Raw genomic sequence first — 17,287 nt, 5'->3', positions numbered from 1 at the left:
TAAAATTTTTAGGAACCCTCAGCTTTTGTTTAACTGCAGCTGATAAGCTCAGCAACAGAGCAGTCATTTTTGGCGATGGAAGTGTCCTAAAAGATAATATTTTTGTCTTCCTTAAAAGAAGACATTGGGGAAATATATAAATTTATATTATTGTGTAATAATTATCTGGCACAAGCTGAGAATCCTGGAATTCCTTTAGACTTTTTCTTTAGTGGCATTGCACACCTGTAAGCTTCCTTATGGGAAGGTAATATAGCAGACATCAAGATATTTTTGAAAAATTGAGAAAATGCTTTGAACAATATGAAACTGAAAATGTAGCTTTACGAGACATATCAGTAATTGCAACCAATAAAAGCAACTGGGTTATTTTATAGCACCTAAACAATATCTTTACCAGTAAAATCTCATCTTGAAATGATCTTTAAATTCAAACTGAAAGAGCTTCGCTGGCCTATCCACTAGTATTTAATTAGCTTCTGGATGACTATGCTTTCTTAATGTTTATGTTCATGATTAAAGTCATGCTGTTTGCATGCTCTGATTCTGCCATAATAGCTGTCAGCTGGTGAACAGAGGGCAGATAATTTTTGCAAGTGTGGAAAATTTTTTACTCTTCTCAGAAACTTAGCAGCTTCATGTTCACATTTCTGAAAACATCTGAAATTGTGTCTTCCTGGTAGCTTGTGGTTTTACATCTTCAACCTCAGTTTCTTCTATGCTGCATAATCAATGCGTTACTGGACATGTCAGAACAGGTTTGACCTGTGTGGTGCCCACAGCCACCCACAGTAACACCTTGAAAGAGGGGAATTTTGTATCTCAGTTTCTCTCTCTTCCAACCCCCTGAAAAGGTTCATCTCTGGCTGCCCTCAATGGCATGAGTCACAGGTATTATATAGACTCTGTAATTTGCTGAAATAGTTAGTTCTTTTAAACAAAAGCTACCATGGAAATTCTGTTGCTTAAGAATTTATTCACTTAGTTGCAATACTCTGTGTGTAATGCTGCACAAATTACAAAAGGAGGTAAAATCTACTTTTGAATTGTTACACACTTTTTTGGCCAACCAACACACTACCCTAATTTGGTCTAGAGTGTTTCATTATATTTTGCCTTACAAAAATATATCCGTCTTCTGAATATTTTACCTGGGCTTTTAACTGCTCTGCTGGAAAGAAAGAAAAAAATGGATGAGAGCCATTTCTAAACTCAGATTTGGGCAGGTATCTCTCAAAACAGGGAAAGGGGCAAGGGTTAATGCTCAGCAGAGTAGTTACCCTCTAGTTATGCAAACACAGAACAGAGGATTTGGTGTTCTCTTTTTCCACAGATAAGCACAGCTTCTCAATTGTCTGCTGTTTTTAACGTTTTTTTTTTTGTACGCGTATAAAATAAGCATAACTTACATTTAAGTCTGTTTTGTCCTGATGTAAGTAGGTGTAAGGTACTGGGGAATGAGAAGACAAGTCTTAAAAATCCTCCTCGACATTTTACTTTGGAATTTAATCTGGAATCGTGCAGAGACATAGTGGGGTATGAATCTGTTTATACTTTTTCACCATGTAAGCATTTTTTGTTTTCCATCCTACATCAAAGTCTCTCATAAGTCCAGCCTAGAGAACCTCATGAAAGTCAAAAAATGGCAAAGCCATTCAGGTTCTGAAAAATGTGCAGTAATAAGATCACCTATTAGAACCAGGTGATGTTTGAAGTCCTATATCTAAACTTGCTGTATGGAGGGCATTTCAGGTTTAAAAAAATTTTAAAAGAAAGAGGGGCCTGATCCTGCAAGACTTCGAGCTCTGCAGTTGTCAACTCTGAGGCTAGTTTTCTTTTGAGTTCCTGTTGTTGGTGCACTTCTGCCTAGGCCCAGATGTGAGAAGCAGCATGCAAAAGAGAGAAGAAAAAAAGGAATGCAAAGACCTTATCTTTTCTATAAGCTAGCAGTTCTGACTTGCTTTACCTTTCTGCAAGGATGTTGGGCTTTTGAGAGTATTTGCACTATATGGCACAAATGTTTAAAGGATCAGTAGACTGTCCTCAAAATTGTTTTTTGCTGGCCCAAGCCTATGTTAGGCTCTTTTGTCCACTGGGTGCAAAAATTTACCTATTTTGATTTTGTTGATGGTAGAAATGTTGGAGTAGGAAACAAAATCAGCTTATTCTCTTTATGATATATGGTAGTTTGTATCTCTGCTCTTTTAAATAGATATTTTGTTCCGGTTGTCTTTTTAATTAAAATAATCTAAATTAATCTTTCTGTAAACTCTTCATAAACTGATTGCAGTAATTTCCCCTATAGGTGATTGTCCATTCCAAGTACCAGGAATCCCAAAGAATTGCAATCTTTCTGAGCATGCCAGATGAAATCCAGACAGAAGAAATCATTAAGGACATTTTTAAGCAAGGCAAAGAGTGTTTCATCCCACGTTACAAGCCTCACAGCAATCACATGGACATGCTAAAGTTATCATCAGCTGAAGACATTTCTTCACTTCCTTTGACATCCTGGAATATTCATCAACCTAGTGATGACGACAATGTAAGAGAGGAAGCTCTTTCTGGTGGTGAGTATTTTCTTCCTACATCTTGGTGTTGAGCAGGAGTAGCCTGGAGGTCAGTAGGATCTGATAGCAAGAATGAAATGCTAGGCTTTGGTCTTACATTTTGTGGTAGAGCTGCTTAAGTTGATGGAATCAGACACTTCTTTCCCTTGCTTGTTTTTCCCTCCGCTGTGCCACCCTCTGTGATGTGCCAGCAGAGCTGTTTGTGCAGGGAACCAGACTTGCACAATTGATCCCGCAGGAAAAAAAAAAGATAAATAGGTTCCCTGATCCAGTTGCATGGACAACCTTGATGCAATCTTGGCAAGCATAGCGTAGAGGTGCATGTGAAGGAGGGAATGGGTTGCAAGGGGTTATTGGGCTGCCTTTGAGAGTCATCGGGACTCACAGCTTTAGCATGTGCTCTGAGAACTTTAGTTTCCACTGGAATATATAGAATATTCCCTGGAATATATAGGACTTTTTGGGTGATGTCTATAGGCTAACATGAGAATTTTCGGAAATCTTTGGTCCTGCAAATTGTACTGCATGGATGAATCATAATGTCGATATGGAGCCTAACCATGCAGAACAGCTCTCAGTCCAGAGACCTTAGACTGAAAATAAAAGGACTTTCTTGTAGGCTTGGATGAATATTGCAAAGTCTTTCCATCATTATTCTCTCACATTTTTATTTTGATCTTACAATGCCAGCTCAGACGTTGGATTCTTCATACGGTTGAAAAGTTAAGAGCACATTTAAGTCTAACTAGTGGCATATTCATTTTGGTCCAAAGTAGCCTCTCTCTTTCTTAACCTAAAATTCCCCAATTTCTACAAAACTGTAAACAGATTTATTTTTTCTGTATTTGCATTAATTAGTTTAATGGGTTTTGTAAAAATTCTAACATCTTCCTAAAATATCTGCAGACATGTTTAATGATATTAATGGAAAACTCATGTTGAATTCATGTTTGAAACCTCAGTCTTGGAAAATTTCTCTGGATGGAAACTTCCCATGCAAACAGGTTCCACACATTGCACAGAATTATTAGCTTTTTAAGCTGGGTACAGGAACATAGAGTTTATGTGAATCTGTTTGGTTGAACTGGGTTTTGTATTTGCTTTGGGATGCCAGTATGCTTCCCAGAACACTGCCCTTAAGACAATTAGTGCTGGGAGCGTTAACCCTAGTATTAGGTCTTCATTTATCAGCATTTTCACTGTGTTTTGTTTCTTTTTTGTTGATTTTTTTTTCTCTTTCTTAATTCAGAATCCTCTCTGTGTTCACATTTTAGCTGGCAAGGGATTTTACAGCTTCATACAGTCATCATCTTTATATTTATTGTTTAGCACTGCTACTTGTTTTTCTTCTTTTTGTCAAAAATTGTGTGTATCAGTGGGATTTGGGGGCTTTTGAAGGTGACCCTTTAAATGCCAGGTGTGACCCTTAACTGCTAGGTATGGTGGGAAGAGCAACAACCTGGTGTAGAGTACACTGAGATGTACCTTTGGGGATGGCCCAGATGCCAGGCTGTGAAAATGGGGAAGGTAGACCAAGCTTTGGTACCTGGCAAGTCCTGGGGCTCCCGTTTTGTTCTCTGCACCAGGGTACGGTTACGGGCAGAGAGCAATGCCAAGAGAGCTACAGCAATCCTCGTGAAAAAGGCTGCTGACTGCAGTGAGCTAGATCACGGGAAGAGTTATAGGAAACATTTCATGTAGCTCCCATGTCTCATGTTTTGAGGAATGTAGAAGGATGAGAGTACACTTGCTCAACATTTCTTGTGTTCCTTTGCTTTGCTTTAACTTTTCAGCTGGTATCTTGTTTTCCTGACCAGGTGTTGTAACAACTGGTGTATGTGCATTTCAGACTTGTCCTGCCTGAAGCTTGATTTCAGTTTATTTGTACTCAGTAACTCAGGAATAATTCTGTTTGGATTGAAAGTCAGACCTTGGTCCTTTTTCCCTGAACAGTTTTTGAAGATTAGAGAGTAAGTTTCGAGTTTTTGCACTATTGCATAATCAAACAGAACAAAAAAACCCAGATTTTCCCCATAGAAACACACACTGCATTTTGATATCTTTTCAAAATACTTTTGCTATATTTTTTGTGTCAGTTATCATATTTTTTGAACTTTGGTACGCTTGCTGGAATGCAGATCTTGCTACTACATCCATCCTCCGTTGTTGGAATTATGCACGTATGAAACATTTATCTCTGTGATGTTATCAAATACTATGGTGATCTGAGGCATTTACATCGTTATAAGGAGATAACATGGTGTTATATTAGTAATGTTCCCATTGCTTGCATAAGTTGCTATGTAATTTCCAAGAAATACCCTGCAGGTACATAAATAAGTCATGTCACTACTGAGTGTATTCATTTTACATGACAAAAAGCTTAGATTCAGACTGTCCTTAAAACTTCTTTCTTTTTTCCTGGCGTGATTGTTGTGAATAGCTCAAATATAAGACTAGGTATAATTTGCGCATCGAGTATCCCAGTCTTTGGTGGTACTCACAGGTTGTGTGCAGTAGATAGGAACCCCTCCGTTTGGAGATAGTCCTTTTCTGTTGAATCAGGATTTAGCCCTGTTCATCTGGGCAGTGCACCGCATTATGAATTGTTGGCATGAGCAAAGATCACTGCCGTTTCTGTGGTAGGAGGTTTGTCATCTTCTTTATCACGCACAAGTGACATTATTTTTAATATGAAATGTTGCTTTCTGTAGGCTAAATTGACACAGCAGCAGAAAGGACACGGGCAGAAATTAATTTTTTGGGGCAGGTAGGAGTGTATATAATTGCATGACTTGGTTAATTTCCAGTTGCCCCTGCTGAAAGACACAACTTCTGGAGCAAGCCCCTGGTATATTTTCTTAATAAGTACCAATTCACATGTTTATATCTTTGGCCATCAGAAGTATAATGCACACTCATAGAGTTTCTTGCCCAAGGTAATACTTTTGATGACAGTTCTGGCTGGTTGCAGTAAATGTTTTACTGGAGTGTAGACACCTTGCACAACTTTTGAAGGGCTAAATCAGATAAAACTGCACTCCTTGTTTGCTTTTTATCACAACTCCTACAGAAGTTTAAAGGACACTTCCCCAGCAGCTCTAATTTCAATGTGGTTTAGGGAGGCGGTGTGATTCAGCGGGTTGGACATGGGTTTCCTCGTCTGTAATGTTATTTATTGTTATATAAACCTGCTCTGAGAGCTATGGATGGAAAACTAAGTTTTTCCTGAAAAAAAAAGATATTATTTGTAATAGGATTTGAAAAACTAATTGAGTCTCTTATCTCCATATGATAAAATTCTTGGAGGTGGATTCTTTGAAGGGAGGCAGGTGGCAAACTTTGAACCGAGAGATCTCAGCTGGAAATCTTGGACCCAAGTGTGTCACTTAAATGGTCATGACCAAATTATAGCCTGGTAGTTGAGGATATATAATAAATTGCAGACAACTTTTAAAACATTCATCTGGGTAATGGGGAAAGGGTTTAAAAGGATTTTTAGGTATTTGTTTTTGGCCAAAAAATAAAGGGGCATTAGAATTGTGGCTCTGAATCTGCTTACTCTAATGTGTTGTAACTCTCCTAAGAAATGCAAGAAATAGGGTAAGGTGTACAAACGTAATTCAGCCTCTTCGTCTGTATATTTTGGCCCAGTCCCTAAATGCATTACCATATATTCAGAGCGCATTGACTCTGGGCTCATTTGGTGTGAAAGCTGAACACTGCTGTTGTTAATGAATGCTACTAATGAGTATGCGTTTGGTCATTTGTTTTCTCCCTGTTGTTCAAGTTACAGCTTCAGGCCTTTTTTGCCGTGCATTATCTTCACATGCAGACAGAGGTATTCATTTCCATGTGGGCTCTTTATTGCTATAGCATTCAGTGACTTAAAAATATTAACTGGTATCTGCTGATAGAGGAACGGTGGAGGCTCACAGTCTTGGATTCCAGCCTAGGAGGAGCAGCCCCTAGTGAGCATAGACTCTTTTGCTTGTTTTTCCAAACATTACCACCTCTTTTCTGTTCCCTCCAAAATGATCATTCCCCAGTCTTCTCTCACCCTTGGGCTAGGCCCCTTTTTCTCAGTTTTAATTTTTCTTGCCTACACAGTGCCAGTCTCTTCCTGCTCCTTGCCCAACCTGTCTGAATCTCCCTCTCCAAGTGACCTTCTTTGGCCTTTCTGACCATATTCCTCACTTCCTCTTGCTCTCAATCCTAGGTTGTCATTTCACGGGCAGCTGGCCAACATAAATAGCTTGTCACCGCCAGAAGGGAGGAAATAGCGTGCTTTCTCTTCTTTCCCTTGTCTGGTTCCAGACATACAAGATTGCTTGTCCAAATTTACTCACTTCCTTCCCCACTGTTCTGGCTGTTTTCTCTTTTTCGTTGGCTCAGAAAACTTCCTCTTCTCCTAAATAGTGGTTCTTGTACTAAGCAGTACGAAAGAGATTCTCAAGCGTAGTTTCATGATTGTTGCTTTTGGGTGCTGCCTGATTAAATAGACCTCTCCCTCTCCCCCTCTCCTCCTCTGCTTTCCTTCTCTTTGTTCCCACCCCTCATCTCTTGTGCCAGGAAATTGTCATGCAGCCACATGATGTATTCCACTGGGAAAGTCATCTTGGTCAGAAATGACCCACCACCGCAACCAAGAGGCTATTCTTATCTCAGATGGGGCCACCGCCACACACATTTGGACTGATGCAACTGAAGGGTTGGTAGAAAGCTGGTGAAGAGGAGTTGTGTAAACCAGTGACATGCAAAGGAAATGTTAGTGAAGCCTCAGTCCTCATGTTTCCTTCCATGTTTCAGTTCCCAGTCTAGTCCCAGTCAGAGCAGCTAGGAGCAACCACTGAAATGAAGGTCCTTCTCAGCCCTTGCAGTTTGGAGTGTGGTCGGCAGCAGGACCTCAGCCTACAGCTCCAGGGGCACCGTCTTTGCAACAATATTGGCTTAAGGAATTTTCCTTCCTTGTGTTTCCAGCATCTTCCTGCCCCCTGCCTCTCTGCTGTAAACTGGATCAGTGAACTGTTCTGGATGGAAAATGTTTTCCTACTCTCTTCTATCCTCTCTGCCTTTTTTGCTGGGGATTTTTTTTAACCCAGATCAGCAAATCAATCTGGTTTACCATGCAGCCATGTCTGTGCAATATGTGTGGGGTGGGAATGAGTAGCCACGATGGGGAAACAGCACTGATTCCCGGAGAGAGCTGCGGGGCCAGGCCTCTGGGACTCCAGCAGTGCTACAGAGAGTGTGACGTCTTCGGGGAGACCCAGCACTAGCCCTGAGCTCGTCTTTCATGAGCCCCTGCAAATGGCAGGTTTTCAAGCATTTTATAAGCCAAACTCAAATGGATTTAAACAGGGCTAAAGCCACGTCATTGACATAAAGGCTACTGTGAGCAAGAGTTCGAGTTCTTGCCTCAAAGTATGGAGCAACAGAGCTTTCCCAAGAGTTGTTTTTTCCTAGCTTTGTTCTTAGAAACCAGTGAATCATTTTGCCCGAAATAAAACATAAACATAAAAAACCCTCAGCTTGGCGCAGATGCCCAGGCTGAAAAATGTCAGCACTTGAAAATATAGCATCTTATATGTAATGAGTAATGTTGAATACTCTGCTGCTACTCTCCCAAAGCATAATATATTTTGCTCCCAGAAATTAATGTGTGAAGAACTGGACTTGTGTTTTCTAAGTTAATTTGGAGATTTCCACAGTTTTATGTACTGGAAATTTTAACGATGTCAATATTTGTGCTGTATCTACAAAATACTTGGTGAAACATTAGCTAGATGGTCCTCACTTTTAATAATAGTATATTTATCATGAATAATTATAGGGAAAAATACAAAGTTCAAATCAAGTGAGGAAATACTAACTATGGTTAGCAATGACTTGGCCTCTTGCTGCCTTCTTTTCACATAAATCTTTATAAGTTGGCCTCTGAGATTAGGGTAGTTATATTTTTCTGCCCTTATAACTTCCAGAACAATTTGAGCCTTGCTGCAACCTAAATAACATCATCATTGCTGGTAGCAGAAACAGAGAAGGACCCCTTAACTGCTTGGATTGCATTTGGTCCATAAGAGCTATTTACGCCAGGAAGCGTCGCCCTGTTGAAAGGAGAACGGCTGGCTACCACCAGTCTACGGTTGCAAGCGGCCCATTTACACGTAGTTGGAAATTATTGCTGAGGAACCATTAGCCCTATTTTAAACTTTGCCATTAGGATCTGCCCTGTAGAAACATTTCAGTCTGCAAAAGCTCTGTTTCATGTGTCTTTAAATTCCTGCTATTTATTCATATGTTAGCAGAGGCTGCATTTGCTCCAGAACTGGTGGCCTTGTGATCCAACAGTTTTCTTAGTCATTTCAAATTTTAGCAGTTTTTCAGAAGTGTGACTAAAGTAGTGGCAATGCAGTCTTAGGAGGAATGGGGAATAAAATGGGATTTAGAAAAAAAGATAATGGCTTGGACACCCCCCAGCCCCCAAATCCCCATGCACCAGAAATGAGAGGGTTTTGAAATATGAAGCACATAAGAGTTTAGAAATAAAAAACAATATAAGGAGAAAATGCTATAACTTGAAACCGAGGGAATGTCTAATATGTCACTTCAGACCCATTAGATGTGCTGTAGCTGTACATGAAAGTATAATGGGAACATACAAAATGATGTTAATCATTCTGAAAAAAAGACATATAGTAAATAATACTCAGGGGTAATGTGACATATTTAAATGAGATATATGCAGATTGGAACATGTCTGGAAGAAATGAAGTATCGGTATGCTGCGGAAAGCAGAGATGTTAAATATTAGAGCTTAGCAGAAAAACAATAAATACCACAAACAAGATTGTGAAGTGATTGAGGGTGCCATTCGATTTTCTTTTCCTCTGGGAGACTCGATTAAAACTTACAGTACAATATATATCAAGGGATAGATTATAATTTAAAATCTTTTTACACTGGTCATAAAAAAGAAAAGCTGAGACCATGGCATGAAACAAAATTGAAAATTGAGGCCGAGCTCCTAATGTAATTTCTTTTTTAATGAAATGATTTAAAGTTTGGAATGAAGTTCTGCTTGGAGACAATGAGCCATAGGATTTTGATACGTGTAAGAGGAACAAATTTGGTGCAAGGGAGGCATTAACATTCTGGTGACGAGTCGTCTTGTGGAGAGAAGTTGCTTCCTGTCATGTAGTAGAGGATCAGAGCACTGGACAATCCAGTGTCATGAGTTACAGAAAGGTTCAAGAAATCTCCTGACATGTAGCTATGTAGCAATAGCTGAAATTTCTTCCTACCTCCGCAGCTGTAGTTCTTGGTTTATCTCCTTACAAATAGGTCTGTTTTTTCTTTATCTCTAGATGATCTGATCATTCCTATAAGCATGTAATTTTATTTGTACTAGGCCCTTGGCTCTGCTACCTTCTGACAGCAGTGAGCTGTACTGGTTAGTTAGCTGTAATGTGAAATATAGTTCCTTGTATTTGTTTTAAATTTGCTGCTTTCAATTCAACTGATACCTCATTCGTCTGTGATGAAAGGCAAATAAGGATGAAAATTTACTTTCTGTTATTCACTGTTTAGTTAAACCTCTGTTTTATCTGTTTTATTTTTTTTCCCCTAACGAACTTCATGCATTTTCTTATTCTCATATAGAAGCTTTTCCAGGTCTATAATATATCCACCCATTGGTCTTTGAACCTTTGGAATTTCTCTGGTGTTGGAGAAAAGATGACTGAGACAGAACATAATATGCCAGGGTGAAGACATACTGTGAAATATATGTAATGGCATTGTATAAATTAATTCTTTCTGTATATACCATAACAGTGCTTTTCTAATCAACTCACTGGGCAGATCTTTTTCACAGGTTTCTGCACAGGTATCCTACAACTACAGGTTGCAATCAAAATGCCTGTTCCAGTATTCCAGATCTATAAAATAGACCAGGGAGAGTTTTATTCTGTATAGTATGTTGCCTAATAGGTAAAGCTAGGAAAATACTTGCTTGGAAATAAAATATTTCAGGTTCTGCACCCAGCTATGATAACAACTGTGTCCCCCAGGGTTTTTGCATTCCACCCTTCAGTTGAAAGATGGGAGCTTTCATTGCTGGTGCTGGGATTGCTTCCCCGGCCGCTGATGTCTGCCCTTACCCTTGGTGTCTGCCCTAGCTTCCACAGCTCTCTGGAGCAGCTTAGTGACAACCAGCACCCGTTTTACTAGGCGAACAGGACACTTTTAGCAGAGCTCCTTGCGGTACTTCTGCTCAGAAGCATGTATGGCATGATCCCAGAGAATCTCTTTCTTTGCAAGATTTTTTTTAAAAAAATTCTGAAATGCAGAAGTCAATGTGTTTCCGTGGCATCACTTTTAATGCCTTTAGTATCCTGAATTCCCTTTGTGCAGACTAACCCATGAGCACGGTGTGGTTTAATTCCAATCCCCTGTCTGCGCAGTGCAATCCTGCAGCGAACCTGGAGTTCTGAGCTCTCAAATACTAAAGCTTTTTGCTTTCATAAAGTTCATTAAGGCTTTAAAAGAGTGCATTTCTTTGTAATCATCTGAAGTGTCGCATCCATATTTGCCTTCCTGCATAAAACATTCTTGTTTGTTAATTCCTTGCACACAGACAAACAACTAAAAAGATTGCTTCGTCTGTCATCAATTAAAGAGAAGTGAAAGCAGCGTTGGCAAAGGCTTTAAATTCACTGTGAGTGACTCTCAAGTGTTTTGTTTAAAAGAGGGCTAATTTTGTTAGTGTGAACAGTAGCACTGTCATTTCCTTCATAGTATTTCCTAGATACAGGAGTCTTTCAAAAGCAAACGAGAGGTAGGTTCTTTTCTGGAGTGTGGCATGAGTCGCTACAGCAAACTAGTAAAGGGGAAATGCAGGCATCCAAGTATTTCTGGCTGCGTTAACTAATCCAAACAGAGATTTTTGTCTCCCTTTAATTTCAGTTTTGGAAAGGAGGAGTGTTTGCGCCAAACTTGTCTCCGTACTTTTGCGCACAGAGCCTGGACAATCTGGTGAAGGAACGGGAGCTCTTCCGTGCTGCCTGGCTGTGCAGGCTAGCGGGGTTCAGGGTGCAGTTTGGTGGGACGGCTGAGCCCTGTTCACAGCCCGCTGTTGCCAGAAGGGACAGTCCTGCTGCCTCCTTGCTGCCTGCTCTGTGTTCCCCTTCTCTGCCCCCCACACTCATGCCATCTCTGGCCCTCACTGCTGAGCAGATTCAGCTCATGAATCTGGCAGAAAATGACTTTTTTCCCGCCTTCAGTTTGTTTTCTGCCTGCTTAGTGGACTATTAAATATAGTCAGCACTTTTCAGGCTACAACAGATCTGTCTTCCTGGCACAGTTAATCCCTGCGTTCTTTGCTGAGATTCAAAATATACTGTCATTTCCCCTGTGGTGGGAAATTCCTTGGAGCCTGGCAGGGAGCCGCCGGCTTTCGGAGCGCAGGAGACTCACGCTGTTGTTGCACAGTAAGGATAGCTCCCAGTCTTCGTGTTGGCGTCGTAGCTGGGCTCTGTTCCTGCTTGTGCTGTCTTTTTGTGCAAACGGGATGGCAATCAGCTTTTGGGGTGTAGATGGAGAGGATATTCCTTCTTCAGGAGTGATGCGAAGCCCTTTGCCGGCAGGTGTCAGTATTCCATAGATTTACAATGGAGTGCCGGTGCCATTTAGGCTGTTTTCCTATAATTAAAATCTCATTCAGTCATTGTAATCACACACACAGGAGAACAAATGCTCCAGCCCAGTGTCTCCAAAAACCGGTGGTGGCAGGGGGGGAGGAAAGGGTGGAGGATTCCAGGGATAGTTTATTTTTTTTAAGCTGTGCAGCCTTTGTCAGAGAAATCTTGTGATAAAAGAAGCTGTATTTCTCAGCTGTTGTGATGTTAACACGTTTGAGACTAACAGTGAGGGTACTGTCTCCTACAAACTAGCTGACTCCACATGTTCAATAAACCCTGCCTGTAAGCATTCCTAACGTTTCCATCCAGTGGAGCAGCTCTTTACAGGAGTCATGTTTATGCATTGACAAAGAAGTTGATGGCTTAACCATTTACATTTCACAGGCAATTCGGTATATTTTATTGCAGACTATCTGCTGACAGAGTAAAAGAGGTTGGAAATTTTGATAGTGATGCTGCATGATGTGTTGAAAAAATCCCCAAATGATTCATGTGTGTCATATTTTGATTTAAAAATATCCAGACAGCAGTATGCAAAGGAGGAGGACCGGAGTGAAAAAACAAAGTGCACATACACGTGTATGAAGTGGAAGTATTTAAATAAGTGCTCAGATAAACACTACGGGCAATGTACTTGATAAGATCTTAAAGAATCTCACGTAAACACACATAAAATTACACAAAGATCGTTGTATTTTGTGCTGTAACAGTGTTATGACAGTCCAGGCACAAACAGTTCGAGTGCCAGTGCCTTCAGAGTTTCTCTAAAGCAAAAGCTTTGCAGTCAGCATTTGCTGATTTAACAAGAGGCATTGACAATGCTGTAAAGTGGCTCTAACACAGTTTCTTATCCTGTCTTTGGAGTTGCTCCTTAGAAACTCTTGTTTCGGAGTATTTTGTTGGTTAAAAATCTCAGGATAACCCAGGTGCAACCCTCAGAACCAAAAATCTTCCGCTACCCACATTTTCCCAATCAAACTGTTCTAGCTCTTTACTCACATACCTGAATATTAGGAGTGAATAAATCATTTTTCACAGGCAGATAACTGAAACATTTCAAAATAAGGATTTCTTTTACTTTGAATTTGCAAAAACACATATTTTTAGGTGGCATTGAGACATTATGGTTTATTTACTGTGGTTATGCAGACTTGATGAATAATAGTAAAATAAAGAGAACTTGCTCATATTTTATTTCCTTTAGGTAGGCATTTTGGCAAGTTCTGAAAATGAGACACTAGACCTCAGCTGACTGTAGCTTAAACCTCAGGGGAAATGAGTGTGATGGTTACAGCCTCGCACAATCTTCCCACGTTGTGAAATCAGCTAGAATTTGGACACAGGTCTTAACCTTATACAGCAGCTTCCCTGATCACATGTGATAGGATATCTGTGAAATGATATTATTGGTGGAGTTGAACAGGGTTGTCTGTGCAGGGTTAACGTGCTGCATCTGACTCTACGCTGTGCACTAAATTTATAAGATTTTGTTTTAAATTAATTCATAATAGAAGGTGGGTGCTTACTTGCTCTTACCTTAGTAGTACAGGAGCTGATCAAAAGGCGTTATTAGCGTATTTGCAAGTTTATTAATGGGAGAGTGACTGCAGCTCAGTTGTTTTAAACCTGTATGACTGATGGCTATCATGTAGCTTCTCAGGGAGAAGTATAATTTTTTTATTATGCTGTAGTTCAGAAGGGCAAGTATGAACTGCAGAGACCGATGTTTCACGCTGACACAAAGCACTGACATGGATGAGTAGACAGATAAATGCTGAGTTGCTCAGTGCATGTTTGTCGATTCTGCTGATGGTTCTATTTTTTGCAGAATATTTTATTTAAGCAATAGGAAAAGCCATCTCGGTCATGCTAGTGGGCCAGTTACCTGTGGCACATGGGTTGCAGGGGAAAATAGTCTACTTGGTATATGTGTACGCATGTGAAAGATAGATCTGTGGGTCGTGGGTGTGCGTGGATGTGGGGTAAAATGTTGTTTTTCAGAAGACAGAAGGATGCAAAACCTGCCTGATACCTACAGTTCTCTTACACAGACATAGGAACCAAAAATAAAGCAAATGATTGCCCCTGATGTTAAAAGCGTTTCTCCCTAGATGAAGTGAAAGGCAGAAGGCCTCTGCCCAGCAGTAGGTTGTACATTGATGGCTGAGTTAGAACTTTCCTGACTCCAGAACTTCGAGGTGACGTCTTGGACCAGTCAGGGGGACTGCCCGTGGAAGGGCCGGTGGTACGTGTTTTCACCCAAATGCTCCACTGGCATGCCTGCCCAGACCTTGGTCCCAGCGCTGGCTGGGCTAGCATAACCTTTCATTCTTTGCTGGTGGAGGGATTTAAAAAGACACTTAAATACTGGATGGGATTTTGAAAAAAACTATGCTTAAACTCGCCTCACACTGCTTGTGGGGTTCGTTGTGTGGTCAGACTTCCCTTCCCTCGAGCTGAAGTGGCATGTTGCAGACGGGAGGGCTGGGTGCCACCCCTGCGCTGGTCACAGAGGTGCGCGGTGTGTGGGAGCGCGGCAGTGTCGTGGGGCCGTGGGAGCCCCTTGGAGATTGTCCTCGGAAAGGGACATGGATGCCAGTGCGTCTTGGAGGATGCTACAAGAGCCGTGTGCTCCCGAGGTGTCCTCCGTGGTGTGCTAGTGGAGGCATGAAGCTGCGCAGAGGCTAAAAGTGCACAGGCAGAGTATGTGGCTTTGAGGGCCTCTCGGGGTGCCCCATAACTGGAGACCATGGATGCAGCCGGTGGGATTTGGCTGTGTGCTGGCGCAGGCTGAAGCCAGCTAAAGGGAACCAGGGAAAGGCTCGAGTTGCCTCGGTGGGCACTGAGGGGGTTCAGCTGCTGAACGGCCGTGGTCTGCGGTCGGCTGCACTTTGCAACATTTCCATTTTTGAGTTCTGTGCTAGCGTTTTTGACTCTCTGTGCCAACATTTAGATTTTTGAGTTATGTGCTAGCATTGTTGGATAAAAAGCTAGCATCTCTTTGGCTTTCCTACCTAAGAAACAAATGTATATGAGTAGTTAGAAAAAAGTTAGTCCTGCCAAAGGGCTATGGTACTGCACAACTAAAAACATTCATGCGATGGAAACACCTGGAAAAAAACCTAATGACTGCCATTTAAAATGAGCTGTTTTTCAATCTAATATCAAACATAACTTTTAGTCTTATCGTATAACTGTTTGGGATCATAAGGAAACTACAGAGTGAGTGCTATAGAAAAGCATTTAGAGAAAAGCTGTTTATGAACAACCAACAACAAATATCTACAAGAAGAACAAATTGATTTTTCTCAAAGTTTTGTCAGTAACTTGTGGTATTTTACGTGTTCTTCTTGAGGCAAGTGCAGAGTGGAGTCAGTGAAGCAGTGCTGATGTACAGCTACTGAGGATCTGGTCCTTTGTGTTTAACTCATGGCTTCTAAGGAGATAAGTGTTCATGCTGAACTTCTGATACTGGTTTTTAAAGACTGTATCATGTGAGCAAACATGAGTTATTGGATAAGAGTTTCCTTTCTGTTCAAGGGGTTGTCTTTGCTTTTTAGCAGACTGGCTGAGGGAAAGTTAAGCAATGTAATTGTTTATGTTTGTAATCACTTGTGTTACTGGAAGAAGTCAGCATAATTGGTTCTGGATGAATGACTTTTTTTCAAATGTTTATCAATTGCAGCAAAGGGTAATGTTTCTGTCTCCTTGCTCATTAGATTGGGGAGATAACACTACATGGCTTCCACAGAACAAGTTTTTTGCTAGTGGAAAATGTATGTCCTACAAGACACGTGTCCCAGAGGCTAAGAGTGGTGAGAACGTGGCCTACCTCCAGGTTCTGCCCGGGGTGCAGGGTGCTGAGCGCCTTTTCATTTCCTCTCCATGGGCTGGTCAGGAGAACACAACTGGTTTCCTCTGAAAGCAATCCCGACTGTTTCAGGAACCACACACCTCAGCAGGTTCAGGATTTGGCCTGTAGTGAGCAGAGCTGTCATTTCCCTTTTCGAGCCTGTACTGAGACAAGTGTGCAATAGCAGAGACGCTATGTTTGAAACCTGTGCTTTTTTCCCAAGGGGCATAAAACGTTTGTCTGGAAGGAGGTACCAAGCTACCAACAACCTCAGCAGTGGTGCTAGGGGCATCCAGGACACTCTACGGAAAAGGCCTAATACTAGTCATAAAGGGGAGGGGAATCATTTTGCTGCAGCATAATTTAAATACTTACTTCTGTGGAGTTGGTTTCCCCAAGGTCTGGTGATTAATCCAGACCATACTGTGTTAGGTGCCGCATGAATATGGAACAAGATGATGGTCTGTGCCCTAAAGAGCGTGTGGTGAAAAGCTAAGCCTACCTAAGAGGCCTAACTGCGCTGACAGTAATTAAAATTACAGTAACAACCCTGTCATTAATCGTTGGCCCATACTCTACATGTCACCAAGGCTGATACTTTCAGTGTTAAGGGCAGCAGGTAGTTACTGCTTCCTTTTCATTCTGAAAAGTAAAGTTTTACTGCAGAAGGACTAGAGGTTTTTCTCCATTGTGGTCTTTGCTCCTTGGCTAGATTGTAAAAGGACCAAAGTTAGCTTTCATTCCTCGTAAGTGAACAGGTTTTAAGCGTTTGTTAGCTCTGCAGCGGTTGTGCATAGACTGATCTGACATTGCTTATGGTATGCATTATATAGAAAGATTCTCCTTTTCCTTAAAAAGAAAATTGTTCTGTCTGGACCTGGTTCTTCATAGTCCTGCACCTTATGTAATCATTTATATCTGAACAAAGCAGGGAGCGTCCATAACTACCAACACAGAATGAGCTGCACACAGAAAAAACCCGACCGCTGAAGAGCCTGTTCTTGTCCAAGGTACCAGCCTGGGAGAACGAAGTCTTCTTTGTGGGGACAAGAGTAAATGAGTAAATGCTACACAAACTTTTGTGTTTTAGAAGATGCTTAAACAGCACAACTGCTGCTGTGAAAAGCAACAGCGATGGCATATGGAGCTGATTGCTGTCTGAC

The 17,287-nt window shown here is 41.1% G+C and overlaps 1 protein-coding gene across 1 annotated transcript in view; it reads left to right on the top strand.

The window, feature by feature from the left end:
* The window catches only part of MTHFS (methenyltetrahydrofolate synthetase), a 111,258-nt gene that overhangs the window by 1,273 nt on the left and 92,698 nt on the right, over window positions 1-17,287 (top strand). Inside the window, exon 2 of the mRNA XM_067305391.1 lies at window positions 2,306-2,570. Coding sequence (XP_067161492.1) covers window positions 2,306-2,570 — 265 coding nt within the window. The remainder of the gene's footprint in view (window positions 1-2,305; window positions 2,571-17,287) is intronic.

This window comes from Apteryx mantelli, chromosome 15, assembly GCF_036417845.1.
Source record: "Apteryx mantelli isolate bAptMan1 chromosome 15, bAptMan1.hap1, whole genome shotgun sequence".
NCBI lineage: Eukaryota > Metazoa > Chordata > Aves > Apterygiformes > Apterygidae > Apteryx > Apteryx mantelli.
This window is presented reverse-complemented; position numbering and strand designations above follow the sequence as displayed.